General features: G+C 38.4%; 2 protein-coding genes across 2 annotated transcripts in view; both read right to left on the reverse strand.

Annotated features, from left to right (window-relative positions):
* Nucleotides 1–18,094, reverse strand: part of LOC145456551 (uncharacterized) — a 31,007-nt gene extending 12,913 nt beyond the window's left edge. Inside the window, exon 1 of the mRNA XM_080334694.1 lies at nucleotides 14,960–18,094. Within this exon, the coding sequence (XP_080190820.1) occupies nucleotides 14,960–15,206 (247 nt within the window). The 5' untranslated portion in view covers nucleotides 15,207–18,094. The remainder of the gene's footprint in view (nucleotides 1–14,959) is intronic.
* The window catches only part of LOC145456538 (uncharacterized), a 266,927-nt gene that overhangs the window by 193,118 nt on the left and 54,971 nt on the right, over nucleotides 1–18,838 (reverse strand). The window lies entirely within an intron of this gene.

Below are 18,838 nucleotides of genomic sequence, written 5' to 3' on the forward strand. Positions count from 1 at the left end.
TCGCGAATCTTTATGAAGCTGCATTGTCGAATTAATATGCCTACGCCATGTTTACGAATGGATTCGTGTCCTTGCCAGAAAAATTTGTATTTACATCCATTCGCCTCAATGATTTTTTCTTCTCTATCAAGTCGTTTCACTTCTTGTAAACCGACGATGTCTAGGCCTGCGTCGCATATTGCTTTGACGACCTCGTATGATTTCTCGTCCTCTCTCATGGTTCTGACATTTATGGTTAAAGTATCATTTATTTCGCGCACCGCGTGATTTACATACAATTCATAGTTATTGCTCCGCGTATTGTCCGAATATCATGTTTAAAAATTATCTTATCAACAGTCATAACCTTCCATGCCACCAAACTATCCGTTGGGATTACTAGCACTCCGGTTGCATTTCGTGATATGATGATAAGGGGGCACGAAACGTTTACTACCATAATTGGGGCGTGTTTAAGAAAAGGAATCGTATAAGTGAATTTTTATCATAGGTGTTAGAAATCGTGAACGTTGCTACTCACGTAGAAGTAGAACTATCACCTTGAATTCTTACTCAATTCCACGTGGAAGAAGCAATTTCAAATATATATCAAAACTAATCCAAGTAATAAATGAAGAAAGTAGAGTTGTACAATGTACACCAAACGTAGATTTGGGAGATATGTCGCATAATTGTTGCTTTCAATTGGAGATCGCCACTTATGAAGTTACAGCGAATTACCAATGAAACCAGAAATAAGTGCAAAATTCACACAATTTATGGTGCAAAAAGTAAGTTACGTGGAAGTGGCCGAAAACACAGCCTCGTGAGTAGTTAGTATGATCGGTCTGGGGGTGCCTGGGGCTCTTATGGGCGGGGTGGTGACCTGCCTGAAAACCCGGGGTGATGACCCCACCCTTTTAGACCCCCCATGTGGTGGTGACCTGCCATTGTTTCTTATGGGCGCGGCGATGATACCACCCTTTCAGGTATAGGCTGCGGTGATGATATACCTTGAAAACTCGTGTTGGTGACCCCACCCTGTCGCTATAGGCTGCGGCGATGACCTGCCGTCTCGTATTCGAGGGAATCCCAACGTTTACGGTGAGCGCGACAATGATATATCGTTTGCTTATGGACGCGGCGATGATTCGTACTTTCGGGTATAGGCATCTTTCGCACGGTGTTAAATATGTATCAGGTAAATAGTCATGTGAATGAACCTTTGTTAATGTGTATATCGTAAATTATTATATATGATGTCGTAGTTTAGTCGTGACAAATGACCGATCGTGTTCTAAGTCTTTCCTCGCTATTGATTCCTACGTAACCTGAATAGTACTTTCAGATCGGATTATTCACACCTTCCATACCGCCGTTTCGCACCTACAGAATAGTCTGCTGTTCACAATCGCGACAAGAATCACAAGTATACACATTTATACGTTTGTTGTATTTATTAATCTGAAATCAAACTCTTCACAAAAGCACGCACAATCGTATCATTAACTTTTTTATAACCACCAGAATAATTCAAGTATTCCTTGGCTGAATATCCTTGAGTTCGTTTTATCAAGAATGTTATAGCAGCATCTCCACAGACATCCGAACTTTTACTCTGTAATTGTTTCCCAGTCACGGAAAATTGATCCGGCTCAAGGAATTCGATTATCTGGTGTTTTAGCGGTCCGAAACCTAGTGAATCATGAAAATGAGTATCCTCATCTCTGAATCTAGACACCCAACGAGGCTCCGGTCAAGTTCGATTCATCGTAACTTTCAACTACGCTCTCGGGTTATTCGTACGTTCCATGCCGCTGTTTTCACACCTATAGAATCAATACCAACTATCTCCGCGCCTCAAGAATACCCAGAGAATATTTAATCACTGTATTGATTTATCAACCCGAAATCAAACTCTTAACAAAAACACACATCTTATCATTTGCCAACTTCGGCATCACCAAATAATCCAAGTGTCGGAATCCATTCATGAGATTTACTACAGGTAAACTGAGATAATCCAAAATGAATTATTTTGACTTTGACATAGTCTCAATTGAAATAGATTGACAAACAACTTTTAACCCAGTTATATTTAGAGATTATACGCATATAGGTTTGAAACAAGTAATGAAACCTTACAACTCTATTCACTATCCGGTTATACGTTTGTCAAAGAGACATTTTAACATCTTACCATATTAAAAGAATTATTCACAACATTAACAAGTGTTAAAAATATAGTTTTCACTTACTTGATTACACTACAACTCGCAAACTTGAGTTAATTCGTCCTGGTTGTATTCATATGACCGATAATTTTTATTCAATTGTAAAGGTCGTTACTATTCTGTAAGACAAAGCATTTACTAATCGGTGCATATACGCGATTTGACATAAACCTATTATATTTTGAGTATACGAGATTTGAATGTCTGAACAATAACTGAGAATTAAATTATCACAATTGAATCCATATATGACAGCGTAAAAGATATTGGAATGTCAGCAACTCTGTACGATCATAGTTACTACCGCTAATTTACCCGGCCAACTCGTCATGATCATTCCTGAAATCAACACAAACGCGACCACTGACTTGAGTTAACCACAAAACGGCATCAAGTTTTTAATCAGCGTGCAGCTGACAGATTATTCGAATGCATCGATGGGGAATATTATTGAACTCGTCGATATTGTTACTTCAACAAATTTTCGCTTATACCGACTGCGAAAGTTAATATCGAACCGTAAGACTTAAAACAAATCACATATTTGTTGAACACAGACATGACAAAAAACATTACCGAGATTTTATAAACTAGTCATATTACTCTACACATCTATCAATATCAAACTGCGAGTCATCCAATTTTTCTACTAAAGTAACATTTCACTTTCGGAATCGGATTCGGTATAGTCATACAAATTGTATTAATAAATCCAACATCAAAACAAAAGGACTTTCAAGCTCATTGAAATCAAATCATTCGTCTTCGACTTGCGCTTTATTAGATTGCACACAACAATTCGTTACGAACGAGCTGTAACCAAAGTTAAGAAATATTTGTGTCCACAGATATAGTGGCTGAATATAGCCAACACAATCACGAATCGACGTTTCAGAGTATTTCACGGATGTAATAAACTTGTTAGTGTCGCCTATCTAAAATTATGCATGCGTTCGATTTCCATACCGACTGTTGCGATGTTTAGGATTCGCTTACAATGACCAAGAGTGAGGATTTAACATCAATGTCGTTACTGTCGGTATTCACAACAGAGAATCGAAACATTACACAGTGTGAAAATATATCTTTGATATCAAAGCACTATCCCAAGTACACGATTAATACTCAACTCCGTTCACACTTTCCATAGAACGTGCTAAATGTAAAATATCGCGAGGAGACTTTGATCATTACAAAAGTAAATTGGGGTATGTTTGCTAGACGCATCCAATTCAGTTAGAAATTTCCGGTGCACAACAATCGTAATATCAAGGAAGTACTTGCTACACTGTAATTCACTAAACGCGTTTTGCATTGTTGGTTGTTTGTAGTATTGATTGAAATTGTTTTTCAACCCTCAAATAATAATTCCCGACATGAGACCAAGCCGCTGAAAGTCATTACCATCACAAAGAAACAATTTGTACGATGTTTGCCAAATGTGTCCTATAGTTAGGTGTACTAGAATTATTTGTGTAACCCACCGACAATGCAATCAAAAAATTTTCCGTTGTCATTCATCAAAGTAAATGTCGTCACAATACTATGCCACTAAAAGACGTTACTCGTATGTGATTGAATCGCCGGTAATTAACTAGCTAAATCAAACCCCTAAGAAATTTCACTCACTCATTGGATATGAAACAGCGTCGCTTAATCGGCGTAGATCGTTTTTCTAAATGCAAATCATACCTGACCAACAGAAAACAATTTTCACTCACCTTGTAATGAAACCAAGTGGTGGGCCTTCGTTTCAATATTTTGTGTCAAATACTTTGCAATGAACACATTTGAGTGGTTGAGCTTTACATCATCAAGCTGTCATCTGTAAATCGAGATCGCATCCGACTTGTAACTGTATCGTTTACCTAACCGAGTTGTATGCACAGTTGGATATTTTTGCCATTTAGTGATTGCTGAACATACCAAACGATACACATTCACTTCCGAAATACTGCGTTGATCTCAATTCCCTTTGTCGTGATAATCGAAGTACATTTGTTTCGAATTCGTAACAGCCGACTATGACATGATAAATTTTTGACAAGTTATGCTTAGAAGATTGGTTGCATATCACGAAAAATAACATACTACTCACATTGATACTGTTAATCGGTATTTTCACGCGAGTCGATTTTCAAACGAGTAAAATTTATTACATGAGTTGTTCCGCTTACTATATTTAAATGTAAACTCACCCATCTTTCAACAACAAACAATGATAAAAAAAGTACGCAATCAAACACAACACTTTGTACGACACTAATTATTGTTCCACACATCTCATTTCATACTAAGTGTATACGAAAGATATTCATGACACATGAAAATATTCGCTCATGCTACGAACATACGCAATGATTGGTGACGCTTTCAAACTGTTTCGATATCACAAGAACTTTATTGTCTGAATGGGTGTTCATGTATCTTAATAATCAAATAGTTCAACACAGAACTAGTACGAACAGAAACATCATAGTTGTTTACACAAAAGTTTGTATGTGTACAGTATGCGAATACCGTGTGTAAGTCCAGCACAATTGCGGTATCCATCCGAGTTTAGTTAACACAAATTTATTACAACGGAGCCACGTAAACTTTCGTGAAAGAAAAGCATACTCACTTCCAGAGGGTTATGTCAACACCATAGCAGTACTCCAACAACAAAGTACATATGCTTTCTAGTCACGGTCCTTACATCTTTCACATAGATCAAACTACTTTGCTAACGAAAAGTGCTGAGTCATCACATGATTGCCCTCACAACAAAACAGCTAGAAGATATTATCATACAAAAATATTCCTAACCCTTTGCGCACCAGTGACAAATCATACAACAAACATTTTTTGTGAGTCGAATTGTTGTTCAGTGTCAATTCTACCTGTTGAAACGTACATTAAAACAACACAGTCACAATTCAATTAAAACCACAAATCTATTTCCATTTCGTCACAAACTGTCACATACAGAAAAATAAATTTTCTTTCCCCAACACATACTTGTAACCAATCGCTTTCATTAAACACTCAACTCCATAAAAGTATTTACTTTCTACAACATATAGACATTCCGATGTAGTCAAGAAATATTTTTATTAATCAAAATCATCGATTTCTGTTCACGGCGTTAGTGTGTGCATGTCATACCTGTGGGCTCCGTATTAAAATGGACACGACACGACTGAATGTAACGGGGTAGAAGTCTATCGCATCGATTTACATGTGGTCTTCGCTACGGTTTCAAAAAACGAATCATCTATTTTGCATTGATCGAGACCGAGCGAACCAGTTACATGTATTCGCGGTAATGATTTTGCTTGTCATATGCGAATGATAGGGTTGCTACTCCGACAAATCAACATACAACAATCTTCTGACGATCATAATAGCAATTTCATTTTCCACCCCTTCGTAACTGTATACGCACGAAAAGTATATTGTACAACTCGGCAACTACGTTTAACAAGACCAATCACACTACCAGCGTTGAACACAAGATACCTAACCAAGTCAAAATATCATACTGGTTTGGACAACTGACGTTTACCTGTGTAAAATTATCATTTTCACTTGGAGGTCAACCGTTACCTGACTAAAAATATCATTGTCCTTTGGAGATCTTTGGTTTACCCAGAGTAACAATACATTTTCACTTGGAAATATATTTTTTCCCTGAGCAACAACCCATTTTCACTTGGAAATATATTTTTTCCCTCAGCAACAAACCATTTTCATCTGGAAATATATTTTTTCCCTCAGCAACAAACCATTTTCACCTGGAAATATAATTTTTCCCTGAGCAACAAACCCTTTTCACTTAGCGGTCCGTCGTTTACCTTAGTAAAAACATCATTTTCCTTTGGAGATCTGGTGTTTACCCAGTGCAACAATACATTTTCACTTGGCCATCCATCTTTCCCTAGAGTAACAAAACCACTTTCATTTGGAAATCTGACAAACACACCCGCCAACTTGGAATTTGTTGTATTGACGACAGTTTGAAATAGATTACAATGAACAGTGACGTAAATATACTCAGACTACCGGTTTCAGAGTATTCCTGCATCAGTCGTATCACATCAATATCATCGGTTAACCACATGAAATAACAATATGCCCTTGTACACCGAAATGCATGTTTTGGAAATTGGACAATAGGTTTCGCTATGTCTGTGATGTCCAGGTTCGTGCTTTGGATTTTCCAGAGTCAAAGTGTCTGAATAAAACACCGCCTGGACTTCGGTAAATGTTTGGCACGCAGATAACGGTAGTCGGAAATCGAGGAATTTATGTTTCCATCGGGCTAACAACTCCGGGTTACTTGTGATCTATCTCACACGTGTTTACTATGTTGTGTCGCTCTTTATTGACCAATAGCCTACATACCACACCATTCAGTTTGAAATCGGAAACCCCGAGAAAGTATTAACCGGATCCGGATATCAACTCTGAATCGATAAACCATATTCAAGTAAACATGCCACAACCTGTGTCTCCAGGAAAATAACAAGACATCGCACAAATCAAGTTTACTTCGCGATTATTTGCCCACACAAGTAATCACGTAAACGAGGTGTATGACATTACATCCATCATGGATAACATCGTGTCTAGCATTACAAATATCATGAGTGACAAATTCGTCTTTTCAAGTCTCGTCATGCACCGACTCTGTACATTCAGTGTGGGTATAGATGACTTGGAGATAGACAAACAGACATCTTTGACCGTAACAGGGGCCTTAGCATGAGAATTCGTTACACGGGTGCAACGTCGCAGTCAGACATCTTTAACAGTGATTCCGCGTATGTAAATCTTAAATTCGATTGCGGTTATTGTAATCCGAGTTACTGTGTTTCTGTGGTGTGAAGACCAAATTCGTGGTAATCCCCACAAGAGTGTGATGTCTATTTCACACCTAGAGCAATTATAAAACCCATCTTCGAAACTTTTGATCTAGTTCATCCGCTTGCATTTCGAAACGGACCACCACCATCACCACAAGGCAATTGAAAAAACTTCGTCGTTACCTGATCATATACACGAGTAAGGATGGGACTACGCGTAACGTTCCATAGATTCCTCTGGCCCCACACCGTGGTTTTACGACACAGACAAGATGCGGCAGTGGAAATATTGAAAATGAAAAACGATACCTTGGTTACATTTGATTTGGATTTTACACCTGATGAACCATACACTCGATTGATACATTGGGATGACGACTCTATCGTCGAGGTTGAGGGAAAAGAAATGTACAGATTTGTTGGTGTCGTGGATATTCAACGAAAATCGGGGTACATGATAGTACATGGTTCGCATATATGACTATGAATGTATCGGTATGCATAATGCTCTATTCACTGTATCGATATCACCAATGGTATTTGAACGAATAACCATGTGACGGTCAAAGATGTCTGTTTGTCTATCTCCAAGTCATCTATACCCACACTGAATGTACAGAGTCGGTGCATGACGAGACTTGAAAAGACGAATTTGTCACTCATGATATTTGTAATGCTAGACACGATGTTATCCATGATGGATGTAATGTCATACACCTCGTTTACGTGATTACTTGTGTGGGCAAATAATCGCGAAGTAAACTTGATTTGTGCGATGTCTTGTTATTTTCCTGGAGACACAGGTTGTGGCATGTTTACTTGAATATGGTTTATCGATTCAGAGTTGATATCCGGATCCGGTTAATACTTTCTCGGGGTTTCCGATTTCAAACTGAATGGTGTGGTATGTAGGCTATTGGTCAATAAAGAGCGACACAACATAGTAAACACGTGTGAGATAGATCACAAGTAACCCGGAGTTGTTAGCCCGATGGAAACATAAATTCCTCGATTTCCGACTACCGTTATCTGCGTGCCAAACATTTACCGAAGTCCAGGCGGTGTTTTATTCAGACACTTTGACTCTGGAAAATCCAAAGCACGAACCTGGACATCACAGACATATCGAAACCTATTGTCCAATTTCCAAAACATGCATTTCGGTGTACAAGGGCATATTGTTATTTCATGTGGTTAACCGATGATATTGATGTGATACGACTGATGCAGGAATACTCTGAAACCGGTAGTCTGTGTATATTTACGTCACTGTTCATTGTAATCTATTTCAAACTGTCGTCAATACAACAAATTCCAAGTTGGCGGGTGTGTTTGTCAGATTTCCAAATGAAAGTGGTTTTGTTACTCTAGGGAAAGATGGATGGCCAAGTGAAAATGTATTGTTGCACTGGGTAAACACCAGATCTCCAAAGGAAAATGATGTTTTTACTAAGGTAAACGACGGACCGCTAAGTGAAAAGGGTTTGTTGCTCAGGGAAAAATTATATTTCCAGGTGAAAATGGTTTGTTGCTGAGGGAAAAAATATATTTCCAGATGAAAATGGTTTGTTGCTGAGGGAAAAAATATATTTCCAAGTGAAAATGGGTTGTTGCTCAGGGAAAAAATATATTTCCAAGTGAAAATGTATTGTTACTCTGGGTAAACCAAAGATCTCCAAAGGACAATGATATTTTTAGTCAGGTAACGGTTGACCTCCAAGTGAAAATGATAATTTTACACAGGTAAACGTCAGTTGTCCAAACCAGTATGATATTTTGACTTGGTTAGGTATCTTGTGTTCAACGCTGGTAGTGTGATTGGTCTTGTTAAACGTAGTTGCCGAGTTGTACAATATACTTTTCGTGCGTATACAGTTACGAAGGGGTGGAAAATGAAATTGCTATTATGATCGTCAGAAGATTGTTGTATGTTGATTTGTCGGAGTAGCAACCCTATCATTCGCATATGACAAGCAAAATCATTACCGCGAATACATGTAACTGGTTCGCTCGGTCTCGATCAATGCAAAATAGATGATTCGTTTTTTGAAACCGTAGCGAAGACCACATGTAAATCGATGCGATAGACTTCTACCCCGTTACATTCAGTCGTGTCGTGTCCATTTTAATACGGAGCCCACAGGTATGACATGCACACACTAACGCCGTGAACAGAAATCGATGATTTTGATTAATAAAAATATTTCTTGACTACATCGGAATGTCTATATGTTGTAGAAAGTAAATACTTTTATGGAGTTGAGTGTTTAATGAAAGCGATTGGTTACAAGTATGTGTTGGGGAAAGAAAATTTATTTTTCTGTATGTGACAGTTTGTGACGAAATGGAAATAGATTTGTGGTTTTAATTGAATTGTGACTGTGTTGTTTTAATGTACGTTTCAACAGGTAGAATTGACACTGAACAACAATTCGACTCACAAAAAATGTTTGTTGTATGATTTGTCACTGGTGCGCAAAGGGTTAGGAATATTTTTGTATGATAATATCTTCTAGCTGTTTTGTTGTGAGGGCAATCATGTGATGACTCAGCACTTTTCGTTAGCAAAGTAGTTTGATCTATGTGAAAGATGTAAGGACCGTGACTAGAAAGCATATGTACTTTGTTGTTGGAGTACTGCTATGGTGTTGACATAACCCTCTGGAAGTGAGTATGCTTTTCTTTCACGAAAGTTTACGTGGCTCCGTTGTAATAAATTTGTGTTAACTAAACTCGGATGGATACCGCAATTGTGCTGGACTTACACACGGTATTCGCATACTGTACACATACAAACTTTTGTGTAAACAACTATGATGTTTCTGTTCGTACTAGTTCTGTGTTGAACTATTTGATTATTAAGATACATGAACACCCATTCAGACAATAAAGTTCTTGTGATATCGAAACAGTTTGAAAGCGTCACCAATCATTGCGTATGTTCGTAGCATGAGCGAATATTTTCATGTGTCATGAATATCTTTCGTATACACTTAGTATGAAATGAGATGTGTGGAACAATAATTAGTGTCGTACAAAGTGTTGTGTTTGATTGCGTACTTTTTTTATCATTGTTTGTTGTTGAAAGATGGGTGAGTTTACATTTAAATATAGTAAGCGGAACAACTCATGTAATAAATTTTACTCGTTTGAAAATCGACTCGCGTGAAAATACCGATTAACAGTATCAATGTGAGTAGTATGTTATTTTTCGTGATATGCAACCAATCTTCTAAGCATAACTTGTCAAAAATTTATCATGTCATAGTCGGCTGTTACGAATTCGAAACAAATGTACTTCGATTATCACGACAAAGGGAATTGAGATCAACGCAGTATTTCGGAAGTGAATGTGTATCGTTTGGTATGTTCAGCAATCACTAAATGGCAAAAATATCCAACTGTGCATACAACTCGGTTAGGTAAACGATACAGTTACAAGTCGGATGCGATCTCGATTTACAGATGACAGCTTGATGATGTAAAGCTCAACCACTCAAATGTGTTCATTGCAAAGTATTTGACACAAAATATTGAAACGAAGGCCCACCACTTGGTTTCATTACAAGGTGAGTGAAAATTGTTTTCTGTTGGTCAGGTATGATTTGCATTTAGAAAAACGATCTACGCCGATTAAGCGACGCTGTTTCATATCCAATGAGTGAGTGAAATTTCTTAGGGGTTTGATTTAGCTAGTTAATTACCGGCGATTCAATCACATACGAGTAACGTCTTTTAGTGGCATAGTATTGTGACGACATTTACTTTGATGAATGACAACGGAAAATTTTTTGATTGCATTGTCGGTGGGTTACACAAATAATTCTAGTACACCTAACTATAGGACACATTTGGCAAACATCGTACAAATTGTTTCTTTGTGATGGTAATGACTTTCAGCGGCTTGGTCTCATGTCGGGAATTATTATTTGAGGGTTGAAAAACAATTTCAATCAATACTACAAACAACCAACAATGCAAAACGCGTTTAGTGAATTACAGTGTAGCAAGTACTTCCTTGATATTACGATTGTTGTGCACCGGAAATTTCTAACTGAATTGGATGCGTCTAGCAAACATACCCCAATTTACTTTTGTAATGATCAAAGTCTCCTCGCGATATTTTACATTTAGCACGTTCTATGGAAAGTGTGAACGGAGTTGAGTATTAATCGTGTACTTGGGATAGTGCTTTGATATCAAAGATATATTTTCACACTGTGTAATGTTTCGATTCTCTGTTGTGAATACCGACAGTAACGACATTGATGTTAAATCCTCACTCTTGGTCATTGTAAGCGAATCCTAAACATCGCAACAGTCGGTATGGAAATCGAACGCATGCATAATTTTAGATAGGCGACACTAACAAGTTTATTACATCCGTGAAATACTCTGAAACGTCGATTCGTGATTGTGTTGGCTATATTCAGCCACTATATCTGTGGACACAAATATTTCTTAACTTTGGTTACAGCTCGTTCGTAACGAATTGTTGTGTGCAATCTAATAAAGCGCAAGTCGAAGACGAATGATTTGATTTCAATGAGCTTGAAAGTCCTTTTGTTTTGATGTTGGATTTATTAATACAATTTGTATGACTATACCGAATCCGATTCCGAAAGTGAAATGTTACTTTAGTAGAAAAATTGGATGACTCGCAGTTTGATATTGATAGATGTGTAGAGTAATATGACTAGTTTATAAAATCTCGGTAATGTTTTTTGTCATGTCTGTGTTCAACAAATATGTGATTTGTTTTAAGTCTTACGGTTCGATATTAACTTTCGCAGTCGGTATAAGCGAAAATTTGTTGAAGTAACAATATCGACGAGTTCAATAATATTCCCCATCGATGCATTCGAATAATCTGTCAGCTGCACGCTGATTAAAAACTTGATGCCGTTTTGTGGTTAACTCAAGTCAGTGGTCGCGTTTGTGTTGATTTCAGGAATGATCATGACGAGTTGGCCGGGTAAATTAGCGGTAGTAACTATGATCGTACAGAGTTGCTGACATTCCAATATCTTTTACGCTGTCATATATGGATTCAATTGTGATAATTTAATTCTCAGTTATTGTTCAGACATTCAAATCTCGTATACTCAAAATATAATAGGTTTATGTCAAATCGCGTATATGCACCGATTAGTAAATGCTTTGTATTACAGAATAGTAACGACCTTTACAATTGAATAAAAATTATCGGTCATATGAATACAACCAGGACGAATTAACTCAAGTTTGCGAGTTGTAGTGTAATCAAGTAAGTGAAAACTATATTTTTAACACTTGTTAATGTTGTGAATAATTCTTTTAATATGGTAAGATGTTAAAATGTCTCTTTGACAAACGTATAACCGGATAGTGAATAGAGTTGTAAGGTTTCATTACTTGTTTCAAACCTATATGCGTATAATCTCTAAATATAACTGGGTTAAAAGTTGTTTGTCAATCTATTTCAATTGAGACTATGTCAAAGTCAAAATAATTCATTTTGGATTATCTCAGTTTACCTGTAGTAAATCTCATGAATGGATTCCGACACTTGGATTATTTGGTGATGCCGAAGTTGGCAAATGATAAGATGTGTGTTTTTGTTAAGAGTTTGATTTCGGGTTGATAAATCAATACAGTGATTAAATATTCTCTGGGTATTCTTGAGGCGCGGAGATAGTTGGTATTGATTCTATAGGTGTGAAAACAGCGGCATGGAACGTACGAATAACCCGAGAGCGTAGTTGAAAGTTACGATGAATCGAACTTGACCGGAGCCTCGTTGGGTGTCTAGATTCAGAGATGAGGATACTCATTTTCATGATTCACTAGGTTTCGGACCGCTAAAACACCAGATAATCGAATTCCTTGAGCCGGATCAATTTTCCGTGACTGGGAAACAATTACAGAGTAAAAGTTCGGATGTCTGTGGAGATGCTGCTATAACATTCTTGATAAAACGAACTCAAGGATATTCAGCCAAGGAATACTTGAATTATTCTGGTGGTTATAAAAAAGTTAATGATACGATTGTGCGTGCTTTTGTGAAGAGTTTGATTTCAGATTAATAAATACAACAAACGTATAAATGTGTATACTTGTGATTCTTGTCGCGATTGTGAACAGCAGACTATTCTGTAGGTGCGAAACGGCGGTATGGAAGGTGTGAATAATCCGATCTGAAAGTACTATTCAGGTTACGTAGGAATCAATAGCGAGGAAAGACTTAGAACACGATCGGTCATTTGTCACGACTAAACTACGACATCATATATAATAATTTACGATATGCACATTAACAAAGGTTCATTCACATGACTATTTACCTGATACATATTTAACACCGTGCGAAAGATGCCTATACCCGAAAGTACGAATCATCGCCGCGTCCATAAGCAAAAGATATATCATTGTCGCGCTCACCGTAAACGTTGGGATTCCCTCGAATACCAGACGGCAGGTCATCGCCGCAGCCTATAGCGACAGGGTGGGGTCACCAACACAAGTTTTCAAGGTATATCATCACCGCAGCCTATACCTGAAAGGGTGGTATCATCGCCGCGCCCATAAGAAACAATGGCAGGTCACCACCACATGGGGGGTCTAAAAGGGTGGGGTCATCACCCCGGGTTTTCAGGCAGGTCACCACCCCGCCCATAAGAGCCCCAGGCACCCCCAGACCGATCATACTAACTACTCTCGTGGGTACTTCGATGAAGTAACATTACCTCGTTACAAACAATCTCTGCATTATATAAACCACTGGTTCTCAAACTGGGTGCTGCTGCACACAAGCGTGTCGCCTAAGATTCGCAGGTGTGCCGGGAGACTTTCTGGGATTTTGCAAAAACACTGCAGCTTATAATATTGAATATAAAGCATGCAGACAAGCATACATGCGACTGAAAAACGCGATCCAAATGCTTCAGCGGGCTGATAAATAAGCACATGTGAGCATGACCATGCCAATGAAACCAAGCATGGCATTGCCGATAAATAGGGTAATGTAAACATCATCCTTGATTCGTTTCAAATCATCTCGTCCACTAGCAATCGTGACGTAACTCATTGTCTGAAGTTCAACTTACGCTTCAACAATACTTATTCTCAGGATTTGCTGTAAACAAACATTAGTGGGTAGTAAATCTATTCGGACGGCATACATCAATCAACCGTTTTACAGTAGTAGAACAGCTCATTGATTTAAGAATGCCCATTTTTTAAACGGCGTTTTTGCGATTCCATGATGAATGCAATCATGGCAGTGATAGTGATTTTTACCTTCATGGGTACGGGTAGGCGTATGTGCATGTTTTCTTTTTACTGATATAAGAGACGTAAACTCAAAACACCACTTGGGACATGAGAAAATGCGTGTATGTTTCTCAACAATTGAGCCTCGTTTCAGTCGAGTAAATGTTTGTACAAACAAGCATAGCCATCGCAATAACACCTGAATAAGCAACTTTCTTATGACCGTGTTGCAAGCTTTATATAAATTTTCTGGTGTGGCACAAGCCGAAAAAGTATGAGAACCACTACTGATACAAACCATCTATCAATATGGTGAAAAAGCGACACAGCAGGCTCGAATGGAGTAGGCATGTACTAATTTGCCGCACAGACCGTGGCTGAACGACCGCGACGCTGTGAATATATGCCCGGTTAGCAGTAGCAAGGCTGCCGTACGGACAACACGTAGCCTACAATCGCGAGTCGTGGATGTGTGAATTCAAACTTGCGATACGTGCGTGACGCACAAATTTACTGTACGAAATAGGTGTGTGTGTGTGACTCGTTCAAAATGCTGTAGATCGAGAAGTTGTGAGATGCATAACATATATTTTAACATCCAAACTTGAACTCTATAAATACAACGACGATACAGCTGTGTCGTCTCACCCAAGGTTTTAACCCTCTTCTTCGCCTTATTTTTCTTCTTCTTCGGCTTTGGACTTTTGACATGTGGATAATTGTTTGATGCAGGATTCTGCCGGAGGTTGTAATCGGAGGCTCGTGAGTTCGTTTTCTGTCGCAGTTGGGTTTGAATTCTTGTTTTACCTTTGTTTCTCTTGCATATGGCGGGGGCAATACAAAAAACCAGCATTGCAACAAAGAAAGATAAGCATAGTCTTTTGCATGTGTTCATTTTACTAAACAGGTCCACTGCAAAAAGAACATAACGAAAATCCTTGACGTCGGGCTAGAAGCATTCCGCATTTCGACAGAAAAGAGATCTGACAATATAATGCAAGCCTGCAACACATAATAAAACTAGACAAAATGCTATGCTTCTCAATTTGAATGCTTGCATATACTTGGCGATATTAGACCTCTGAAATGATGTTGCAACAACAACAGAGCTACCATTATAAAGGGGTTCGAATAAGTTACGCGGATTCTCTAAATCCTGCTGCATCCCAATGTCGCTTACTTTCATGATATAGGCCACTTCATACATTGTTTTACAAAACTGCGTTTTTTATTGTATTCTATTACCTTGGAATTATCGACTTCTGCTTGAGCTCCAGTAACATTGGTGACTAATGTGGCCATGATCGCCGATCAGCGATCGAAACGAAACGAGTCATTTGTTTCCCGAGACTTTAAAGGGTATATATCGCAAATTTTCTCACCAATGCATAGCTATATTGCCAATACCGTCTGCAATATCACGATCGAAGTAAGCCTACACGGCCCCTGAGTCTTTTAGTCTCGTATCTCCCATGGGATTGTGCTCCCATGAGAGCCTTGACAACGATACATGCAATAGAATTATTTATGGCTGTATAATGCGTATAGCTTGCAGAGCGATCACATGTTCGAGTTTGGATTCGCCTAAAAGGGAATCGATGAAGCATGCGGCACATGACCTACGTAATGTGATGTCTGTGAAAGACGAATAATTTAAAAATGCAAAAACACACTCTAACATACATTACGTCATGAGAGTAGACCTAACCGAAGTGCCGCTTATACATTTAGAGATCTGCAAAAAGCATTTTGCGTGTAGTTTTGTGATGTAATGTAATCAACGGTTCTAATATCTTTCGCAACAATGCACAATGCGATACACAAGATATAATACAATACGAACAGATAGGAAATATCGAAAGGACCGGGGTATACGCTCACTCAATCTAACATCCAACTCGGTCTGGATCTTGATCTTTCGGTTCTCGTTAGACGATTTCCTTGCTCTTTTCATTCGGCTTCCCATCCGTCTTTCACCAGCTCTTACTCTGGGCTTTTTATGTAAATAACGACGGAAGAAGGTCATACCCAAATCCACTTACACATATGAATCCACGGATAACATTGGGCGAATGGGGAAATTATGAAGCGTATGTTTATTTAGTTACGGATTACAATAAAATGCAACCACTTGGAACAGTGGTGCTCCACTACACCAACGTCAATTCACAGTGCTCGTCGCGAAGTCCATCTCTGTTAGAAATCCCGATGCCGTAATTATACCAGAGCGGTTATTATTATGACCTCTATTATTCAGCGGCTTCAAGCGGAGTAAATTTCTCGCAGTTCTACTCGCGTAACATTAAGTTGATTGGTCGCACTGATCGCAGTACCGTAAGCATGCGGAGGGCAGACCGCATCGGGTGTGAGAGAGAATCTTTTCGCAACTTTTTGCGTAAACTAGTTCCTCGTTGTAAAGAATTTGAATACTGCAACGAACAAGGAACAATCCATTCGTATTGGCAATTTATTCACACTTAACTCTTCAACTGACTCTCACCGGCAAACATATCAACAATGCCAATAAAAACACTGGTCAACAGCCAATTTTAAGCGGATGTACGATTATGTAATTCTGGAAGAGTTTCCCCTGATTTCAAATAAGCCCTTATTTTTTTGCTGGTACATCAGGTTTTTGCGATACTGGCATTTATAGTTTTCACAGTTACGCTATTATCGTCGTTGTTGTGCCGATAGCAGACGGTATATATAAATGTAAGACCTTGATAGCTTCCACACCCTGTTTAACGTCCACTTGTATGATTATAACTTTATTATAGTTACACGAGCTTTCGGAGCTCTGCCTTTCCTCAGGTGATAAAGCGAAAGTAAAGCAAAATGATTTCATAATAGGAAGATATATTGCGAAGTGCATTGTAATCCAATTGTGACGTAATTGGTGAAGCATTATATCTGTGCCTGACTGATGTCGTGGATAAGAAAGATATAATGAGAGGGCCGACCTTTGTATCTGAAAAAAGCGTTTTAGTGGGCAGTTAATTCCAGATGTACATATACTGCTTATGATGGGGTGTATGTATGTTGTACGAACGAGTTGTAGTTTGTCATTTCATTACAGCAGTGGTTCCCAAACTAGGGGTGGCGAACCCAATGGGGTCGTTTGCCAAATCTCTGGGGTAGCGGAGACGAAAATTCAATACCAATGACTATTAAGAGAATTTCAATTAAGCGGATGCTATCGGTGGTTTATTTCTGAATATTTTAGTTCATTTTTCAAAATAGACGGAAAAACTAATGCAAACCCGGCAAACAAGGTATCAGGTCAGCCGAAGCGCCATTTTAAGGTTGCGACCATAAAAAGTTTCGGAGCCCCTGCACCAACACAGTGTAAATAGCACGGTTCACATTCAACATTATACACCTTGTTCAACTGGTTTACACAATTGGCTACACAAACGAACCTCCTCGATTGGCTTTTCTGTTACCGTGATATGGAGAGAAACTTTTCGCTACATTCAGGAGGGCTATTTATGTCTTAACAATGTGCAAGGGTTTTCTTCAAAAAAATTTTTTTGTATATCCCAACTTGGACTGAGCGAGGAGACATGTACCAACACGATGCTTCTGTGTCCGTTCTGCTTTCGTCTCACGGTCGCTTTGTAGATGTTTACAAAGATTTTGAAGACAGTGATGCTGAAGGAAGTTCAAGATACAGCACTGATTCTGCCGAGACAGGATACAAACTAGAAAAAAGTTCCGAAGCAATTCTGCTTACTCAAGAACGTTTAAGCGAGCAAAAGAGATTCAAAATAAAAAGACCTTGGGCCTTAATGCCATATTCAAAGTAGATGGACACCTTCGCTAACGTCTCGATATTGATTATTTATGCAATAATATGTGATACGATTGTTGATATACAATGTTCTTTCCAATTCTCTACTAGTTACTGACGATTACCCCTGAAGAGTGTCAGCCGAAAATATTCGGGTTCATTTCAATATGAATATACTATTTAATTGTATATTGAAGTTCTGTACCTCCAAGAAGCTCTTCAAATAAAGAGTAATGAAACTGGCGACTTTTCAACGACTATTCAAAGAGAAGTTCAAAAGCTGTATTGCTACACGATACAGATATAACACCTTCAATTTATATAGCACATTGTGTTCACCTTGAAGAATCTTTTGAAAGTATCGAACTCCTATGGCAAGCTAATTAATGTAATGCCTAGAAATGGTGCAGTTATTATAGAACAAAACGAACAATTCCACCAGTACATTCGGGCGATGGAAACTCGTTACCAAGGTTTTATGAATGACAGAATGGTGAGAAATGGCATCTGGATGTTATGCGGAAACGTTACAATGAGCTTCCACAAATTGATGTATATAGCAAGAGGGTTCGCCATTTCGCTCGATTTTAGGGACTATCTTTATGTTTTTTTCATGAATCTAAGCTCTACTCGCTTCGTACTAAGCCGACATTATACCGTCCAAAAGTCATATGAACATACGAAAATCATATGCTGAACATTTTAAGTGTCATGAAATATTTATGTATATAGAT

This window comes from Botryllus schlosseri, chromosome 14 (assembly GCF_051294905.1).
Source record: "Botryllus schlosseri isolate E-star chromosome 14, Bs_hap1, whole genome shotgun sequence".
NCBI lineage: Eukaryota > Metazoa > Chordata > Ascidiacea > Stolidobranchia > Styelidae > Botryllus > Botryllus schlosseri.